The 21,111-nt window shown below is 34.1% G+C and overlaps 2 protein-coding genes across 2 annotated transcripts in view; one reads left to right on the top strand and one right to left on the bottom strand.

The window, feature by feature from the left end:
- Nucleotides 1–602: 602 nt before the first annotated feature.
- Nucleotides 603–20,770, bottom strand: LOC123658723 (LYR motif-containing protein 2). Its single transcript, XM_045594069.1, has 3 exons — nucleotides 20,731–20,770; nucleotides 1,136–1,298; nucleotides 603–915 (listed from the first exon to the last, which is right to left on the bottom strand). The coding sequence occupies exons 2-3, from the start codon at nucleotides 1,175–1,177 to the stop codon at nucleotides 694–696; spliced, it is 264 nt and encodes an 87-aa protein (XP_045450025.1). The 5' UTR covers nucleotides 1,178–1,298; nucleotides 20,731–20,770; the 3' UTR covers nucleotides 603–693.
- LOC123658722 (sine oculis-binding protein homolog) overlaps nucleotides 9,428–21,111 on the top strand; it is a 59,548-nt gene continuing 47,864 nt past the window's right edge. The window contains exon 1 of the mRNA XM_045594068.1: nucleotides 9,428–9,723. Within this exon, the coding sequence (XP_045450024.1) occupies nucleotides 9,649–9,723 (75 nt within the window). The 5' untranslated portion in view covers nucleotides 9,428–9,648. The remainder of the gene's footprint in view (nucleotides 9,724–21,111) is intronic.

The following is a 21,111-nucleotide window of genomic DNA, read 5'->3' as shown; positions in this document are numbered from 1 at the left end:
ATGACCATTGGATTGGCTGACTGGAAGAGATCTCTTTAAAGGATAAGTACACCTTTGCCGTGAAAAATGCGTGTAATTTCCTGTTTATTCTTTTTTTAGTGCAATAAAGTATATATATATCCCACTGCTGGGCATAGGCCTCTTTGTCCATACAGGAGAAGGATTGGAGCTTAATCCACCACGCTGCTCCTTTGCAGGTTGGCGGATAACTTAATAGTAACAATAGTCTTATTATACTCGATAACTAGTGTTTAGTAACCAAATAATGCCGCTCTGGTAATAAATATAAAAAGTCAGATAAGAAGTCATGTGTATTTTATTATATGCATTATGTGTCAAATTGTGTAATTATAAGTTATGTTTAGTGTGAACTTATTTCTTTGACATAATATTATTGACATCAAAATTTCTCTTTTTGTTGTTTCTCTTGACAATTTGTAGATTTTTTATTGACATGTAATGTATATTATAAGTATTAAATACAGGTTTTGTAAATATATATTGACTAAATAGCTGTGTAAGTCTTAGGTAAGTTTTTTAATAAATCATGTTTTTTAATGAATTTGTTTTATATTCATTAATCTCAAATGAAAACAAAAAAGTGTATCAACATAACAAATTTATTGTAATCCTACACTTTTAAACATTTATACAAAATTTAAATTTATTAGTTTTAAACCATTTTTGACAATATCAACTGTCACTAAGCGCTAATGATTTCTGTAGATCTTTCAAAGATTTCCTTCCATAATACAACATTGATTTGATAGTTGTTTCATCGGTGTGATGTTTATTATTTCTGAAGTCAGTTCTTGCCCATTCTTTCATTTCCATTCGAGTTCTTTCATCGGACACTTTTCTTATTGTTCTAAATATGTCTCTGTACAATTTTAATACTTCTTGGCGTAAGAGAAACTGCAAGTGAGTGAAATATTATATTATATAAATTTCGTTACTTAGGTTTCATCCATAAAATAAATTTTGTCAATAGGTGGGAAGGCTTTGCTTACTTCAATAGATGACAATATCTTGACAATCAGTAAAATTTCGTGTGACGTATAGGTAAATGGATAGCCCCTAAACGAAAGTTTGTGTTCTTATTTTGATTTTATTATAAACTATAATGATTAATTACCTGTTTTAAATTTAAAGTAGATTTTGGCAATTTGGACGCCATTTCAATTCTTTTTAAATATTGTAATTAAATACTTTTGGTATTAATAGCATTCATTATCATAAATTAGCAAAATAAATTATATTGGAGTCAGACTTCTTTAGAAAATTAACCTTTGTTTTGACTTATGACGTACGTTATGACAATCAGCTGTTTTTTACAGCGAGTGATCGGGGCTGCGTTCTACTAAGCGTCCGCAACGCCCACAGTGCCCATTCTGGGTGCGTTCCACCTAAGGCTCATAACGCCATCGATTACGACCGTATAAATTGCCGGTCCACTAACGTAAAAGACACCGCGGGTGTTGTGGGCGAATTTTATAAGTGGAACGCATATTTGGTCGCTGTCAAGTGTCAGGTGGCAGCTGTGTGGTCACAATATAGCGGCACGGTGAAAATATGCAGCTATGGGGCTTTGCTGTGGGGGTTGTGAATAAATATTTCACATGTATTGGAGTAATACTTAATTCAACATGGATTCCCGGGAATTTATCGTTGCGTTTTCTCAGAATCGAGATAACATTCACAATTTGACATTGCAATAATACAACACACTGCAATAATATATATATGTTTATGTATATATGGCGTTGGCGCAACGGTTACAGCCATGGATTGTACCTGTTGCGCTGTCGGTTGTGGGTTCGATCCCCGCACATGACAAACATTTGTATTGGCCATACAGGTGTTTACCGTGGTCTGGGTGTTTGTGCAGTCCTTGTGGGTCTCCCCACCGTGCCTCGAAGAGCACGCTAAGCCGTCGGTCCCGGTTGTTATCACGTACACCTGATAGCGATCGTTACTAATAGTAGGGAATATATCCGCCAACCCGCATTGGAGCAGCGTGGTGGATTAAGCTCTGATCCTTCTCCTACATGGAGAAAAAGGCCTATGCGCAGTAGTGGGATATTACAGGCTGAAGCGTATAAATAAATAAATATATATATATATATATATATAGCTTAGCTCGGAATATTTTGTAGGTAAATCGTGTTTTTTTGGAAATCATATTTAAATAAGAATCAATCTCTCGTCTAATATGAACTTCGGACAATGCATAGAATCCAAGGCAAAAACTGCTGATAAGAAACTTGGTATCCTCAATAAAGTAAGGCAGTACTTCACGCCGGAACAGCTTCTTACTCTGTACCAAGCACAAGTTCGATCGAGTATGGAGTACTGCAGCCACTTATGGGATGGCTCTGCCAAGTACCAGCTTGCTGCTTTGGATTCTGTGGATCGACGCGCCAGGAGACTAATCGGTGACGAACCACTGGTTAATTCTAGACTACAAAGTCTAGAACATCGGCCCAAAGTTGCCTGTCTGTCTGTATAATTACATATTTAAAAAATATGAATAATATTTTTATAACGACAATAATGAAAAACTATAAACATATAAAAATCAAAAAAAAAAAAAAAATAATAACAATAATAATTGTGTTTGCAGGCAAACGAAGAAAAACCGACTTCAATTATATCGACAAGTAATACAATGTTGGTAGACGAAAAAATAGTCAAGTAAATACGCATTATCAAAGATTACTCCAAAAGTTGTAATCAGATCTCGATGAAATTTAAATGTGACCACATGATAAGCATCGACTTATTAATCGGCTGATTAAATTAAAAACTATTAAAATCGGTACACCCAGTAAAAAGTTATGCGGATTTTGAAAGAAAGAAAGAAAGAAAGAAAGAAAGACATTTATTTGAGACACATACACTGCTTACAGACATACAACAAACACAATGAGAGCACAAATACATTAAAAAAGTAAAAAGAAAAAAAAAAGTCAAAATTAAGTAAAAATGTAACTAAAAATTTAAATATTTGATTTAAAATAAGAAAAGTAAAATTTTATCAAATAAAAAAAAAATTAAAATAAAAAATAAAGCGAAAAGGGTAATAATAAAAAAAAAGCATCAAAATTCATCTACCAAAGTTATTTACACCTGTACAGCAGTGCACCGTCACAAAAAGGATGGCCACTCAGCACTTGTGGAAATACGGGGACCATAGTAAGACCCCTAAATTTCACACGCTGATTTTCGGTAGCCACCTCGGGTACCATGCGAACGACAGCGGCAGCAACCAATAAATAGCATCCAATAATTCAGCAAGACCATACGTAGTAACCAAACAACACCAAATATTATAAATTACACATATAATAAATATACATCTATACATAGATACACATATAGATAGATACATCATGTACACCCACATACACATTACACATCACACACTAAACATCCCTTCCCATTTTCGAGAGTTTCCCTCGATTTCTCTAGGATCCCATCATCAGATCCTGGTTTCCTTATCATGGCACCAAAATAGGGATATCTCCTTTCCTATAAACGACGGGGTTATCCCCGAACATACATAAATATATGTATATATACGGTCGAATTGAGTAACCCCCTCCTTTTTTCGAAGTCGGGTAAAAAATCATAAAGATAAAATATGAATAGTATTTTTCGATTTTACCGATATAATAATAAAAAATAATAAATAAATATCTTACATTCACACACGGTCGTCTATTCCTATGGTAAGCAACTTAATGCTTGTGTTACAGGTAACAGCCGACTCTTATAACAATTTTTTTTATAAATATACATAGAAATAATACATATATAAATACAAACACTACATCCAGACTCAGGTGGGAATCGAACCCGCAACCCGCGGAATAGAAAACAAGGCCATTACAAACTGCGCCAACGGACTAGTCAAAAACATGTCAAAAATAAGAACTGGCTATTTAAATAAAGAATAACGAGTGCAATTAGAAAAAAACGGAAAAATAATAATCGATCTGGAAATCTAAGGACTTGAACCGTGGTCTTTTCGGTCGACCGCGATCGGCCCATATCCCATCTGAGCTATTACAACTTATTGACGATTGCTCGTTTAATAGTATAAGATATAAAACCATTAAAATATATAAAACTTATTCAAAATGATCTCCATTGGCCGCAATACAGTCCTTTAAACGTTGCGGCCAGTTTCTTAACTAACTCTTGTTCGATATAATTAAGTGTCAACTTAAAAAAAGTTCATCATTACAGCCTATACAGTCCACTGCTGGACATAGGCCTCCACAAGTTTACGCCAAAAATAACGTGAACTCATGTGTTTTGCCCATAGTCACCACGCTGGGTAGGCGGGTTGGTGACCGCAGTACTGGCTTTGTCGCACCGAAGACGCTGCTGCCCGTCTTCGGCCTGTATATTTCAAAGCCAGCAGTTGGATGGTTATCCCGCCATCGGTCGGCTTCTTAAGTTCCAAGGTGGTTGTGGAACCTTGTTATCCCTTAGTTGCCTTTTACGACACCCACGGGAAGAGAGAGGGTGGCTAAATTCTTTAGTGCCATAGCCACACAGCAAAAAATTTGAAAATGATTAAAACTAAAAAGAAAAAAAGTTTTTTGTTTCAGTATTATCATGCCGTTTCGTAATCATTATGATGAGCCCTTTTAATTTAATAGCCTATGTTGCAGTATCCAAAAAAATATTTTTTGTTGATTTCTTTAACGTTATTTACATACTTAGGTTATCAAGATAAATCTAACGATATCTTAATAAATTTTATAAATCCGTTAAGCAGTTTGGAAGATATGAGGCAATAAAGAATATTTGGCTAAATATTAAGAGCCATTTCACAATTTTACGCTCTGCAAGTTTAGGTAAATTTGGTCGCATCGCGCGAGTCTTACGAGCCGCGCGATTTTGTGCTAGTAAGTATAGTGTGACAACCCAAAGACCATCTTGATAATTTTCTGATGTATAATAAAAATTATAACTATGGTATAAAATGTTTTTTACATAATTAATTTGTTAAAAATTTCAAGTATGTTATATAACAACAGTCAATAAATTTAAAATAAAAATAAAAAATCAATTTTATGAAACAAATTTTTTAAAATTGATTTATTTTTTTCAGTTTACGAATGAATCTAATATTTACGATATGAATAAAATAGCATTTTATGACATCGACACCGACAAACATATTAATTAACAAATAACAAGGCAAACAGATTGAAATGCCTATTTGTATTGATAATGTGAGAAAAGAAAATTAAATTATACATTTGTTTACAGAAATTATCATTATATTATTTTACAGTCATTTTCGTAATATGTTTATTTTATTTATATTTTATTATAAAAGTATCAAATGCGGTTTATCCGCTATAACAACAGGCGCTTGCCGCGTGTGAGCGAAAGAGACGGCTCCGCAGAATTTGGCGTGGACCTTACCTCTAAGAGCGCTAGCGCTCGACTGATTTACTGGGCTTGATGCGTGGTAATATATACTATCTTTTTATTATTTAATATAAAATGTATTAAAAATGATTACATCTTTTAATTATTTTTTTTGTATTTCTTAATGATGTAAGTTTACTTTGATGAAGATAGTTCGTTAAAATTTCTTAGTTTTCTAAGAAAAATATCGCTTTTAAAATTGTACTTATTTGGAAAATATTCGTAACTTTAAATTTTTTTTATCGTTTAATAGAGATACAAATGGAATAAAAATCTGCGATAGTGCGCAACAAAATTATATTCCACATATTATGATATTTTTAAAAAATAGTTTTTAACGTAGAGGTTATTGAAAAGTAAGACTTCAAAGTATACATTGCGACCGTTTACCCAGGGAGGAGGCTGATGAAAAGGTTAATAATTTTATACACATAATATAAATCAAAATTCTGATCCGACTATGGACTACAACAAAGGTTGCTTTATTATATTTCAAGAATATAAATTACATTATTGCATCCAACACTGAGATTAACGACGTCAAAATATTACAATTTAGCGGATTGTTACCGATTTTTGTGAAATGGCTCTTAATTAAGAATTATACTTGGAAGTCCAGTAATAATAAAAAATAAAACTTACTAATTATTTTTAATCAAAGTGACATCAAACTTTTCAATACAAAGTAGAACAAACAACTCCAACTCTTTTTTATTTTAAAATTAATTATACCAATAATTATACCATGTAACATTACATATCATGTTACATGACGGTACCGCTGAGAAACGACTTTCCTTACTTTTGTTACGCTAGCGCTGAATAAATGGGATGTCGTGTTACTTGAGAATACTTCCAGCTGACTTGACATTCTTGCTAACTACCCTCTACAAACATCCACCATTAGGACTAGAGTCCTGTGTCGTGGGTTCGAAAACATGAAATAATAACATATTCATACATTCAGAGTACAACACATAACTGCAAACTGTCATCGAAATTCGATCGAATTGGTGTTTTTGTAATAATAATAATAATAATAATACTTTTTATTTGCAACATCCACACAAATCAATATTACATATCCATTAAGCTAAACAATTAAATTATACGATAAAGATATCGCAAACCCGGTCTCAAGCTCGGCATATGCTGGCAGAGCTGTCAGCGCCGATCTTCCGCTTGAGCCGTCGGGTGACAACATGGTCGCACCAACACCACATACCATACAAAATCGGAATACAGAAAAAGAAACATGAAAATTAAATGGATATAATGAAGTATACAATGGGACTAATATATTATACGGCAAAGTGAAATGCTCTGGACACTGAAAGGAATTTCGTTCTTATTCCGATACCTTAGAGTACAATTTAGCTTTGTTTACATTTGAGTCCTAAAGTAAGTAATAAAAATATTCTTTCAACATAAATAACGCTTGCTAGGTAAAATAAATAATAGGGTACACCTCTAGGGTTGCAAACAATTGTACGGTTTGCTTGATGGTAAGCGGTTGTTGACGACCGCAGCTCTGATAACGGTGGGTGTGCCGTGTCGGCGGCGCCTAAACACCAACGGTCACCAGTTCAAATCCCGCTCAGATTGAATATTTGTGCTTATATAAATACGAGTATTTATTTCCGGTTTGGTTGTTAGTCCTTGTGAAACCTCGTGTCCTCGGAAAGCACGTAAAGCTGTCGGTCCCGGTTGTTATCATGTACACCTGATAGCGATCGTTACTCACAGTAGGAATACATCCGCCAGCCCGCATTGGAGCAGCGAGGTAGATTAAACTCTGATCCTTCTCCTACATGGGGAAAGAGGCATGTGCCCAGCAATAGTATATTATAGGCTGAAGCGAAATGACCAAGTCAAGTTTTCATGAATTAAAACATTAAATTAATCAAAATATATACGTGAAGCAAAAACACCTTAGGTACCCCTTTTTTACGAAAATTACGCGGACGGAGGAGTAAGAAACTTCGCAGACTTATAGTTTATGTAGAGAAGGCGTGCAGAATGCTTGTATTTTTGTTAAAATTATGCATCAAAAATACATTAAATCAATAAAAGGAACAATAATTGATAGCTTTGAGAGTTACTGTAAATATAATCTCTTCAAATTAAATATAAAAAAAATGCAGCGCCGTGACATTTACGAGGAAAAGGAGGAGGATACAATTTGACTACAAATTACAGAATATCGTTTTAGCCGTATCGTTTGAAATCACAGAATACCGTTTTAGCCAGAGTTTCTGAGATAAGAGATTTAGGTGTCCTCTTAGATCAAAAGTTAAGTTAAACTTATCATATTGATTATATAACATCCAAAGCTTATAAGATGCTTGGATTTATCCTAAGATCTACCAGAGTTTAAAAATTGCTTTACTCTTATTCTTCCTTTTAATTCTTACGTAAGGTCCTTTTTGGAATATGGATCTACAGTTTGGAACCCGACTTAATATAAAAAAAATCGAAAAAATCCAATATTTTTTTTTAAAACATTTGCGATTTAGAATTGCCAATTCCGACCATTCGAACAATAAAGTCCTGGCGAGTATCACCCCATTAAATGACCAATTATTGGAACGAAGTTCCGTACGGCAGGCTTGACATTTGGCTGGGCGAACGAACTGAAAAAAATGTGATACTAAAACCGTAAGAAAAATATATAACGGAAGTGACGTAATATCAGTCACACGACTGATTAATATGACGTTTGTAAAACTAAGATATTACTAGTAAACTTTTTTTTAAAATTATTTATGTAATTTTATACTGTCGAAAAAAATAAATAAAGACATCTTTTTTATTTCACATAATAGTTTGAATTATTATTATTATTATTATTTTGTTTAATTTATTTTATTTTACGGTATTTGTTATTTTCTAATATACTAAATTTCCTAAATACTTTTATGTACTTAATTAAAAACCAATCAACGAAATTAAACAAAAATCTAAGAACTAGAATATATATTATAAAATTCAACATATTTTTTTTCAAATTGTGTTGCTTTTATACTATCCGAAGGAACTTCGTTCCTACCTGGTGTCCCATGACACCACATACTTTTTCTTTACAAATTTGTCCATAGTCTTGTTGATTCTAAAAGTTATTTTAGTAAAATTTTATTTGGATGTCTTAACTCGAGAAATCAATCATTAATCTTCGTGCCCCGTTGTAAAAATGATTATGCCAAGAATGTGTTTTTGCTACGTGCCTGTAAGAACTATAATAAGCATTGTGAGAGTTTAGATATATTCAACATGAAAATTAGTAAATATAAGAATAGTTTACATGAATTGTTATTTAAGGAACAATTGTTTTAACTGTTTAATCACAGTGTTTTCTTTATGTTTTGATTTTGTTTTTATCATGGATTGTCAAGTGTTTGTTATAATTTTTTGTGGAAACTTGATTGGTTGTTATTTTTTCTTGTATTGTTTTTTAGAAGAGTGTTGTAATAATAGTTTCTTTCCCAAATAAAAAAAAAAAATCACACAATACCATGTATTTGAAACACACACATACACACGCGCGTATAATTATACTCTTTAGTTTATTATTATATAAGTATAATCACTGACATTTAAATTGAATAATGTCAAATTTCGGAAACACTGGGCTACTAGTAAAAATAAAATTTCATAAATTGAGTTATAACGTATCGAAGAAAATAATTACAATTAAGATATTATAGATTAAATAGCATCAAATTAAGATCAGATTTAAACATGAAAAACGAAAACAAATTTAATGGAAATTAAGTTAAAAAAGTCAGATCGTATTAAATCAACTTGCCATAAATTAAAATAACGTTTTAAGCCCATTTTCACCAATTTCAAACGTAATCATTAAATGCATATGCATTTCAATTTTCAGCCGCCGTCGCTCGTACCCAAGCTCCGCCCATTCACTTGAACAAGCGAGAGCGGGAAAGAGCTTTGGTCTGCGGCCGAGAGCTTTTAGCTCGTATTCGAAACTAAAAACTTACTTCAGACTTCAGTCGCGTGGGAAGCGCAACGCGAATAGGACGTGTTGGGAGATTTGTTGCACTTCTGATCGCATTGCAACTAAATGTTTACGCGAACTTAAAAGTTACACTAATGTTATATAAAAACTTTTATTATTAAAAAATAAATTATATGATATTATTTCAGTGTAATTAGTGAATATAAATTTTGAAAAAAATAATGGACAAAAGCACAACGAACCCACCTTCTCCGTCAAAGACTAAGGTGAAGAAGGAAAATGAAGAGGAGATTAAGGTAGGGACTAGAAACAGTATAAAAATTATTTAGTTGAATATTTTCGATGACATTGATGCTAATTTCCGCATGAGCATCATCGTGTTACAGCGTCGTTTCGTTGGCAAGCGGCCTGTTTCATCTCGTCTCGGAAACAGGAGACGGCGTGTCGTATTTATAAATTTGATCCTTTCGCCTGGGATCCGCGAGGGTCCCTACAAAGGCTCGACACCGAGCCGCGCCGAATAAATTATCAAGTATACAATTACAATATTAATTACATTTTGCGATACACAATAAAATGCGTGTAATATCACGTTTTCGAGGCCTTTTCCAGCCATTAAAGTGTGTAATGCGATATCTGAAGCGCGCTCGGATCGCTGTAACCGGACCCGCTGGATGTTTTGATAATAGATATAGGCGGCGCGCTTGTGTGCGTGCGTGCGGACACAAGCGGTCTGCCTGTGTGCGTGCGAGTAATTTTAGACGTTCCTTTGCTCAAAACGTAACACGAGACCGTCCCAGGCCGCAAGCCGACGTTACAATTTATTGTTTTCATCTGATTATTATCGCACTCGCCTATGGTAATATCGCGTAATACGGCTGCGAATCGTAGCGTGCATAATAATAAATAGACGGGACGCCCCCGCCGATTCGCGCTTTTATTTTGGCACCGCGGAAATAGTGACATGTCAATAACCCCATTTGCTATGTCCACGCGACGGTGACGTCACGGGCCAGGGCAACTTTTACAAGAAAGCGAGGTCAATTTAATTTATATATTCACGCGTCTAGCGCCCCAAATTACTGGGAATGTAATGGGTTTTTATTTTCGTGGTTTTCAACTAGGTGGAGGGCTAAATCTATGCTATCGCTTCTGACTAATATTTTACGAGCTGCGTAACATCTTTAGTTACACTTTTTCTAACAAAAATCCAGTTGTACCTAAATATAAATATGTAGGAAATTTTCAAAGTATATTAGCGACTTCAATGTCGGAACCAGCCAAGATAATTTATAGTTTTATATTAAAATAGAAATTAAGGATAGAATAACATTGTTCCTTGTCGACTGTGATTAGAGTATGGGTCTAACATTTTCAGCCTTGCTGTAAAAAATCCAAAATTTAAATAGCAAACATAAAAAAATATATATAAAGATAGTTTCGACAAGACTAGTTTTGTAATTTTTATCTTTATCAATGTTTTAAAATTTACAATATAAGTAGGTACGTCAGTTGATAAATTGTAACTAAAGAATTATTATGTACAGTGTTATGTACATGAATGTAATACTGTCGGAATTGCAATTTTTGACATCGGTTACAAAGTATATGTTTTTTTACATCATCATATTTTATAGGTACACAAAATATAATATCTATAGTTAAAATATCTAATGATAACATCTTTTTGAGAACGTTTTGGTGCAACAGTCACAGCACTGGTTTGTGGCTGTTGCGCTGGCGGTTGCGGGTTCGATCCCTGCACATGAAAAACATTTGTATTGGCCATATAGATGTTTGCCGTGGTCTGGGTGTTTAAACAGTCCTTGTTAGTCTCCCCACCATGACTTGGAGAGCATGTTAAGCCGTCGGTCCCGGTTGTTATCATGTATACCTGATAGCGATCGTTACTCATAGTAGGGAATATATCCGCTAACCCGCATTGGAGCAGCGTGGTGGATTAAACTCTGATCCTTCTCCTACGTGGGTACAGAGGCCTATGCCCAGCAGTATGATATAACATCTTTTTTTCACGTTTAAAAACATTTTACCAGATTTCATGAAAACTATATACAATGCGTTAAATCTGTTACGGGTGGAGTAAATTAATAAACTAATTAAAAGATTTTACACAAACTGAACATAACGACCTTATCAGCTACAAGCTTTTACCCGCGCCATCGCTCGCATTAAATTTTTTTAAATAAAGAGTATCCTATGTTACTTCTAATACCTCCAAGAATACGTGTACAAAGTTTCATGATGATCGGATAATTAGTTTTCGCGTCAAAGCGTAACAAACAAATTTAAATTCACATTTATAATATTAGTAGGGAAGTAGGGTTAGTAGGGATTATGTTCGTAATTAGATATTATAATTTTCATCACTTCCTCCATCAGTAGATTCTGAATTTTTGGTATAAAAAGTATGCAGTGTCCTAGTTCATCATATCAGTTTCAGAAATTGTATATATATAAAAAAAGTCTGATATATATAGTAGTTTATATTTTTATATAGTAAAATATAGTAGTTTTGACTTTGGTGTCGGCCAACCGTGCCTCGCGGTTAGGGGGCGTACATAAATTACGTGAGGTGTTTTTTAAATTTTTTGTCCCTCCCCCCCAGGTGAGATGTCGTGAGATTTTATTCAGCCTCCTCCCCCAACCCCCAATCTCACGTGAGATTTTTCAAAACGTGGGTTTCTTACGTTAACACGTTGGATTGTTATTGTAAAAAGAAAAAAAAAATGCTTCGTGCTTTTATTTACGACTAGTTAAGACTAGTAATCAGAGATAATCAACAAATCAGACAGTCAGTAGATGTATAACGTCGAGGTATGAATGAAATTATTTTCTTTCGAACGAATCAGTGAATGATATTAATCGTATTACGATTACGCTCTTAAGCATGTACAATCTGGATTAAATGGACCAAAATAGTATATTTTTTTTTTGTTTCAATTAGAGAAAATAATTGCGTGATATTTGCCGAGGCCCCCCCTCTCCAACTTAAAGATTAGATGAGATTTGACTCGACCCCCTTCTCCCCTTAAACATCTCACGTATTTTATGAACGCCCCCTTATATCCGCGAATTTTCGATCGCGTGGGAACGTTGGATTTAAAAGTAGCTTATGTATTATTCTAAATCTCAAGCCATCTACCTACCAAATATTATTACAATTATTTCAGTAGTTTTATGTCCATCTTTACAAATTCTCGCGTTTATAATAAGTACATATCAGTAAGATTATGTAGTACCCTCGACATAAAAACGTCGAAATGTCGTACGCAACTTGTCCTATTAGTTTTATTATAAGTATATATATCTATCATCATTATCATCATCATTACAGCCTATACAGTCCACTGCTGGACATAGGCCTCCACAAGTTCACGCCAAAAATAACGTGAACTCATGTGATTTGCCCATAGTCACCACGCTGGGCAGGCGGGTTGGTGACCGCAGTACGGGCTTTGTCGCACCGAAGACGCTGCTGCCCGTCTTCGGCCTGTGTATTTCAAAGCCAGCAGTTGGATGGTTATCCCCCCGCCATCGGTCGGCTTCTTAAGTTCCAAGGTGGTTGTGGAACCTTGTTATCCCTTAGTCGCCTCTTACGACACCCACGGGAAGAGAGAGGGTGGCTAAATTCTTTAGTGCCATAGCCACACAGCACTAACCAACTATATATAACTATATCTATAATACCCTAAAATACATATATCAGATTATTACAGAAATATATCGTCGAAATAAATTTTCTAAAACATTGTCTCCAAATCAAATATATTATTTCGAATATCGCAATCATAAATAACTGTAAACGGTGTCACAGAACGATGTCACAAAATTTTAATACACTTAATGGTCGAAATCGGCAAGTCGCTTTGGAACTTCGATATATATGCTAATTTACTGTCGTTTTCGTGATACTGTAGTCTATTCGTGTTAAGATAATTGTGTTTATTCTTAAACAAAAAATAAGACTGGAATTTACATCGAAAAGTATACAGTGCACATCATTAGGGATAACTCAAATATTACACATCAGATCTCGCCCCAATTAAATGGGACACGACAGGACAGTGTTTAATTGGTCAAGTGCGCGGCTAAGCTATGTGACAGCGAAGAGTCATCATTATCTTAAAAACCATTAAGCAAAGAACTGTACTAGAATATAATGACATTATGCATGACGACGCGTTGGCGCAACGGTCACAGCACTGGTTTGTGGCTGTTACGCTGGCGGTTGGGGGTTCGATCACCGCACATGACAAACATTTGTATTGGCCATACAGATGCTTGCCGTTGTCTGGGTGTTTGTGCAGTCCTTGTGGGTCTCCCCACCGTGCCTCGGGGAGCACGTTAATCTGTCGGTCCCGGTTGTTATCATGTAGGTACACCTAATAGCGATCGTTACTCATAGAGGAAGAGGAAAGAGCCCTATGCCCGAAGCAGTGGGATATTACAGGCTGAAGCGACACTATGCACAGAGTATCAGGGTGAAGTATTATACGAATTTTGTAATTATTTTCTTTTTTGTTGGCAGTATTGTCAACACACTGTCAAACGCAACTTTTTCGAGTGTCGTATATTGTACAACAATGTGCGACAGTGTCGTTGATGGAAAGCGCTTTGTCGAATACTGCGTTACACAGCGTCGCTTTTTATGTTATTGAAAAGCAACCATTATATGAACAGCGCGGAAATGTTGAGAATATACAAATGATTAAATATAACGATCTCGATGTCACAACCAAAGGACGAGAGAGCGATAAACAACGAACTTAATGTTAGTGGATAATATGATTATACGATTTGTAACATTGGACCTAAATATAATATTTTCTGTGTCCGAATAAACGCCTGCATTTGATGCGCGGCGTATTGGGCCAAGGTCGTGCAATGGTCGCGATATGATCGCTAGAACAGTGACATTAGTTTTTTTGCCAACTGCAAAAAAAAGAAAGTTCTCAATTCGACTATAGTTTTACTTGACTTGACTTTATAATTTTACTAGGTGTACTGATTTTGTCATGCAGTGGTCCCATTTAAATTAAATTGAGCGCGATGTGAACAGAATATTTTGAGTTACAATAATGCGGCTGAACCGACTTCGACAACGTTGGTGGTTTTCATTTTATTACTTTTTTACGGTTTTTTATTTGAGAAAAGAGACATTTAGTATTACTGTCTAAAGTTTTAAGATATAAGTAGTTATTAATTATGGCACTGAAAAAAGTATTTGTTAGCTTGTTACACACCACTAGGGTAGAAACGAGTGTACACAATTCACCCGAAGGTAAATAATTAAAATTTTAATTTGTAAAATGACGATTCGAAGGTTATTTTTAGCCTATTTGAATAAAGCTATTTTAATTTTGGTAAGCACATATCGTAGAATATAAACGCTCGCAACATCATCACAAGCGCGATGCCAAAAAATACTATATTTAAGTATCTTTTAGTTTTATATGATTAAGAAAACTATTTTTTGTAGAGCAATTTTTAGCGATATCATACAAAACAACGCAATACATCATGGCGGAACAAAAATGCAATTATATTATTTAATAAATTAATACGAAGTGAATTAGTGAAGTATAATTGATTCAGTTTTGTGTATTAATTACAAATGATTAGATAACGCGAGCAAACACGATGAGTTAGCGTTCGTGATGGAGTGTCATTTGATCTCTGAAACTGACACCGCTATGCGAGCCTCTGCATTGTACATCGCTGCGACAAAAACTAATTGTGCAGACGCGCCACTGACGATATACGCATAATTATTGGAGTTCACAAGTAAGGCCCGTTATAAGAAACTAAAAAGAGCAAGCTTCAGTTTATGTTTTGTTTTAATCAATTGTAATTTGATTTGTTTAATAGAAAATTTTAATTTTAAAATATCATTTTATAATAACACTTATCGTTCTCTTAAATTCAATTGTACGAGGGAGACATTAAGGCAAATAAGCGTAGAGAGGCAATAGCTATATCAATTTTAAAATCTATTGAAGGACTCAAAATAACAGGATTGAATATTCCTAAAAGAAAATAAAATGCTGCAATGGTCTATAAGTCAATATTTTTTTTGTCTATAAAAATATGCCTTAGAAAAAAAAAATATCCTATTAAAAATTACCCATAGATAGGCATATAAATATAAAAATAAATTATATGTCGCATCTGACCATTACATACTCTAAGTCTAGGGGGTGAATAAACACCACCTAGCAGGCATTGGAGGCGTGCGTGAACGTATCAAGTGTCTCATGTCCAGCAGTAACAATAAATTATAACTTATTCCAATAGTTTTAGAGTTCATAATAACACCAAGGGCTGTTATGGATGAGCTAGATAAATCTAGTGTTAGTTTAGATTTCAAAACGTTAGTTCAAGGATTATTTACAGTTATTTTATACATTAAGTAATATTGTATGAAGCGTCTCGTTACGATTTTGCGTATATCATTTGTATGGCTTTGTTTTATTACTTAATTGATTACGATAAAAGGAACACAAGGCTCTTGTTTATGTTGTTTATTACGTTAAATGTGTATTTTTAATTGTGTGTGTAATATTAATATAGTAATCACGGTAAAGATAATTAAAAAAAAAAAAGAAATGCAACAATAAATAAGAAATAAAACTTATTTGCATATATTTTTTCCCTTTACAGCCCTGTTTTTATGTAGTAAATACTCTTATTTTGACAAGTTAGTACACTCTCCTCCAGATTGTATGCAACCTGCACCATTGTCTCTTCTTAACTGTGATTTGTACATCGTAGACAATACATTTTCTCTTCACTTAGTCATATTTAGACGAAATGACTGAAGTTCAATCTGTCCCGCTACTCCACTGAAAATTAACGGATATTCGAGTGCTTAAAAATACTTCAAATATGTGCAGTTTTCAACGAGATGTACCTAAATGTGAACGCTCAGCAAAAGTTACAAAATTTAAAGGAATTTATTTCCATAAAGTGCATTTGTAATTTACCTACTGATGTGGAATGATTTACAAAAAGTTACAGAATACACATACGTATACTACATAACACCTACTGGTGTACTAGAACCGTAAACGTATGTAATATTAATCGTAAGAAAAAATACTAATCACTTACTACCTTATTTTGTAACAGTTTGTCAATATACCTTTAGGATAAAAGATATTTATGAAACGTTACAATAGGATACTAGGATTAGATGCAGGACTACTTTCTCCTATGGTACAGGTCGGTAACGCGCTTGCGATGTTTCTAGTGTTGCATGCGTCTATAAGCTACGGTAATCGCTTTCTATCAGGTGAGCCGTACGCTTGTTTGCCTACCTCGTTAGTAAGGCCGGAAACAAAATACACAAGCACAAATGTCCAGAACACGGCAAACATCTGTATGACCTATAAATTCGTATGCCATAACCTGGGATCAAACTAGCAGCCTTCAACATAACAGCCAGGACTGTGAGCACTACGCTAACGTGTTACCAAATAGAAATCTCACAAGCCTACTCTAAACTTTTACCAATATCAGTAGACAATAAAAACACCGTATTCCATTAAAACAACTAAAATAACAGTTTAATTTTAATATTTTGATAGTAAATATCCCGTTTCAACATTAATAAATCACCACATATAAAATAAGCACAAGTTGTAAATGTTCTTTTATTATATTCGAGCGATATCGGATTTCGGTAAAAAAGCCGAGGGTTAAGTTACCGAGATACGGCGTGTTCGCAAACATTTATCGAAACGTTATTTAAATGTTGAAAATAAAGTCAAGACTGGATAGTATGTTATATAATTATTGTAAAATATGTATAGCATATACTACAGATTAATATAGATCATAACGACTGAATTATATATTTTATACTAAATATTATAAAGCTGAAAAGTTTGTTTAAGCGCGCCTATCTCAGGGAGTGCTGGTTCGATTTGAAAAATTCGTTTTGTGTTGGATAGCCCAATTACTGTGGAAGGCTACAGGGTATTTTGTTCCTCAACCTAATTTGTGTAAAACCGCGGGCACAGCTAGTGTTGATAAACTTGAATACAGCATAAAATGCAGGTTTATATTTACTTATAACAATAATTTTATGACGCCGCGTTGGCGCAACGGTCACAGCCATGGATTGTACCCGTTGCGCTGGCGGTTGCGGGTTCGATCCCCACACATGACAAACATTTGTATTGGCCATACAGGTGTTTGCCGTGGTCTGGGCGTTTGTGCAGTCCTTGTGGGTCTCCCCACCGTGCCTCGGAGAGCACGATAAGCCGTCGGTCCCGGTTGTTATCATATACACCTGATAGCGATCGTTACTCATAGTAGGGAATATATCCGTCAACCCGCATTGGAGCAGCGTGGTGGATTAAGCTCTGATCCTTCTCCTACATGGGGAAAGAGGCCTATGCCCAGTAGTGGGGTATTAAAGGCAGAAGCGTAATAATTTGATAATTTGGTACCAAATAAAATAAGAAATAAATAAAATGACATTTATAAATACCTAAATGAAATAAAATTGAAACAGGTCGATGTCTTTACGTGTTATGATGAGATATTTAATTAACGAATTATAATGAGTCTTCTTACGTGGATTGAAGACGTAAGAAGCCGCTGGATTTAGAGGGCACAGGACCGGATGGAATAGCGAACATAAGGAAGCCTACGTCCAGCAGTGAACTTCTAAAGAATGGATGGATGGATGGATACTGATAGTGATTCTTATGAGAGCTAAACGCAAATAGACGCAAAAACTACTAATGTTTGGAACTTTTGTTCTAAGCATTGTCGCATAATCCGTACACATTTGTGATCCTAGAGATCTAACTTATAATCTGATGTATATTTCTGCTCGATACACCTTCAATATTCCTAGACATAATATATAAAACAAGTAACACAAACTAATTCACGATTATCAGCTAGTGTTATTAATATAAATTCGTTTGGATTCAAATCAAATTTGTACATTCAAGTAGACCTTAAAAACAGTACATTGAGATTGTGATAAAAAACGGAGTACCTGAATTTTTCTTTTTATTTTCATGTTTTAAAAAAAATTCTGATAATAAAATTAAAAAGTATGCAAAGGTAAAAATTTCGAATTTCGAATTTATTCATTCATTACTTATTCCTTAGTTTAAAATTTGTTAAAAGTTCATTAAACTTTTTAGTTTCACGGTTGCTATTAATACTTTTATTTAGACCGCTTTCGATTATAATAATAAATAATCCACGACGATGCTCCATTGCGGGTTGGCGGATATAGTCCATACTTATGAGTAACGGTTTCTATCACATGTCTAAAATAACAATCTAGATCGAAGCTTAACGTGCTCTCCGAGGCACGGGAGGAGTCCATCCCATACGGACAGGCATCCAGACCGTAAAGAAATATTTGACTAAATTCAATTAATCCACTTCGAGTGGGACTCGAACCTTCTATACCATACTCTTGCGTCACCAAACACCAAAGTGGTTGTATTTAAACATCGGGAGTTCAATCATCACTGATTGACTCATCGAAAGTTGAGTTGGGAAGGAATCCTGTCGAAATGAAAGCATTACACTTTACTTTTTAAATCTTATATAAAAGCCATAACTTCTTAAGAACATGTTAAATCACAAAGGTATCTTCCTCTACTTGGTAAAGGATCTGTGAGGAGGAGGAAATGATTTCTGAAACTCAAGACGAATGAAACCAAAGGCAACGTCTAATTATTATTTACATTAAATGTATTTGATGTTGCGGGAAGCGGAATTCTTGGCATCAAAATATCACAAAGAATGAGTAAATATGATTTCTACAATGTTATAATAAACATAAAACGCATATTTAAAATTGTCGTTACAAAGTTACAAAATTAAAGTAACAGAATACGGTATTTCAATAATTAATGCTATTAATGAAATAAGAGAATGTTTTTGAAAAATGTATAATTTTTTTTCAATTTCAAATTAAACTGCATGTGATCGAAAAAGCATAGCTTGTTTGTAGCCGTGAAGTATTAATTTTTATTATCACTATAGTGGCCAAAATGTGTACGGTCCGCTTAATCGTAAGCTAGCAATTAGCCTATGATCAGCTGCATCACCAGGATGCTTTTGCTGACTCTACCCCCGCTGTTACCACAGAACATACCCCAGTAGCCCTGGCTATTTTACTGACAACAGAAACATAAGAATACTTGAAAGCAGTATCTTTTGGTGGTAATTCCTGTCGCATAGAAGTACTTCCCTAGTCACACTGAGTCAGACTGAGCAAGATTTTTCGAGCAGCTGAAGTATCAAACTGTGGACGGTTGTTCGCCATTATATTGGAATAAAAAAAATATGTGTACTTTTACAAAAATTTCAAAAATAAAAAATAAATAATAAAACGATTTATATCTTTTATACAAAAACAATATTAACTACTTTAATTTGACAATTCTCAAGATTGTTAAGATGCAGTTCGAATCAGCACGGCCGCGGCGCAGACATTTTGAATAAGTAAAGAATTTCACATGGTGCGAGCCAGGCACGTGCTACGCATGTGCATGTAATCTCTACAGATGTCGCAGCCCACCGATCCAAATAGCCGTTCAACTAGATGGCTAGTCACTTAATTAAATAATTTATTATATATGCTAGAGTGAACCGCGGGAAACGGCTAGCTTTAAGTCTATAAATACTAGCTGTTGCCATCGACTTTGTTTCAAGTAGAAATTTAGATTTTATTAAAGTAATGTTAAACCCGTGCTCTTTGAAAGGTATCTATTTAAAGTTTTTGTCTTTTGGTAACGACAGGTTTATAAAAATTAGCCTTGTGTTAACTCTATACTACAACAGATATTCTGTCTCTGACGAGGAGCTAAAACCAAATCTTTTGAGACGCAAATATTTTTCAAACTTTCGCATTTATAATTAGCTAAGAATATGAAAAAAATATTTTAAGTGTTATTTATATTGTATATATATTTTTTACACTTATAACCCTTTTTTATTTCAAGAAACGATTTTAATTTTTTTTCCCATCTTCAAATACAAAGTATTCCCAACGGTCAAGTTTCAAATTTCAAATAAGTTAAGCATTAGTCACAGATAAAACCCTTTAAGGTAACATGAGACCGCTATGTCTTTTGGTACCTTTTAGCTCGGTGTTGGGTTACGGGCGTCTAATTACATGACCTGCTTTCTGGTACAAGTAGCTGGAACTAACGTTAAAGTATTGTATTTAGGAGTATTACATTTTACGTTGTCCCTACTCCCAAGAAGAAATTATGTTTTTCATTATTTGCGTTTATTACTACGAGTATATATGTATATGGTATGTAGATTTTTTTGATTGTCATAGATTTTTTTTCAAATGTGAAAAAAAATCTATGACATGAAAAACTTAAAATATCAAAACTTTTTATTTTCATAAGATTTTGTTCTGTCATAAATCTAATCAAACAAATAAAAGACGAAATGTCGAATGTTTTTAAAATGAAACAAGAAAAATATTTGAGTGGTATTTAAGTGAAATAGTTGTCATTTATCAAATACAAAAGGTTCAAGAAGATTTTGTCCTAATACGTATTCGTAAATAAAACACAAAATTTTCCAAGGAGTTTCTAATCAATAAATTTACAAGAAAACAAAGTTTAAAAATAGAACAAACGCTTATACAACATCGATACTGAAAAACA

The sequence above is a fragment of the Melitaea cinxia genome, chromosome 12 (genome assembly GCF_905220565.1).
Source record: "Melitaea cinxia chromosome 12, ilMelCinx1.1, whole genome shotgun sequence".
Classification (NCBI taxonomy): Eukaryota; Metazoa; Arthropoda; class Insecta; order Lepidoptera; family Nymphalidae; genus Melitaea; species Melitaea cinxia.
This window is presented reverse-complemented; position numbering and strand designations above follow the sequence as displayed.

Bases quoted from the DNA above. Each gene is read 5' to 3' on its own strand.
- LOC123658723 (XM_045594069.1), bottom strand. From the start codon at position 1,177: ATGGCGTCCAAATTGCCAAAATCTACTTTAAATTTAAAACAG. The intron at 916-1,135 runs GTAATTAATCAT...ACTCACTTGCAG, and splicing joins CTACTTTAAATTTAAAACAG to TTTCTCTTACGCCAAGAAGT.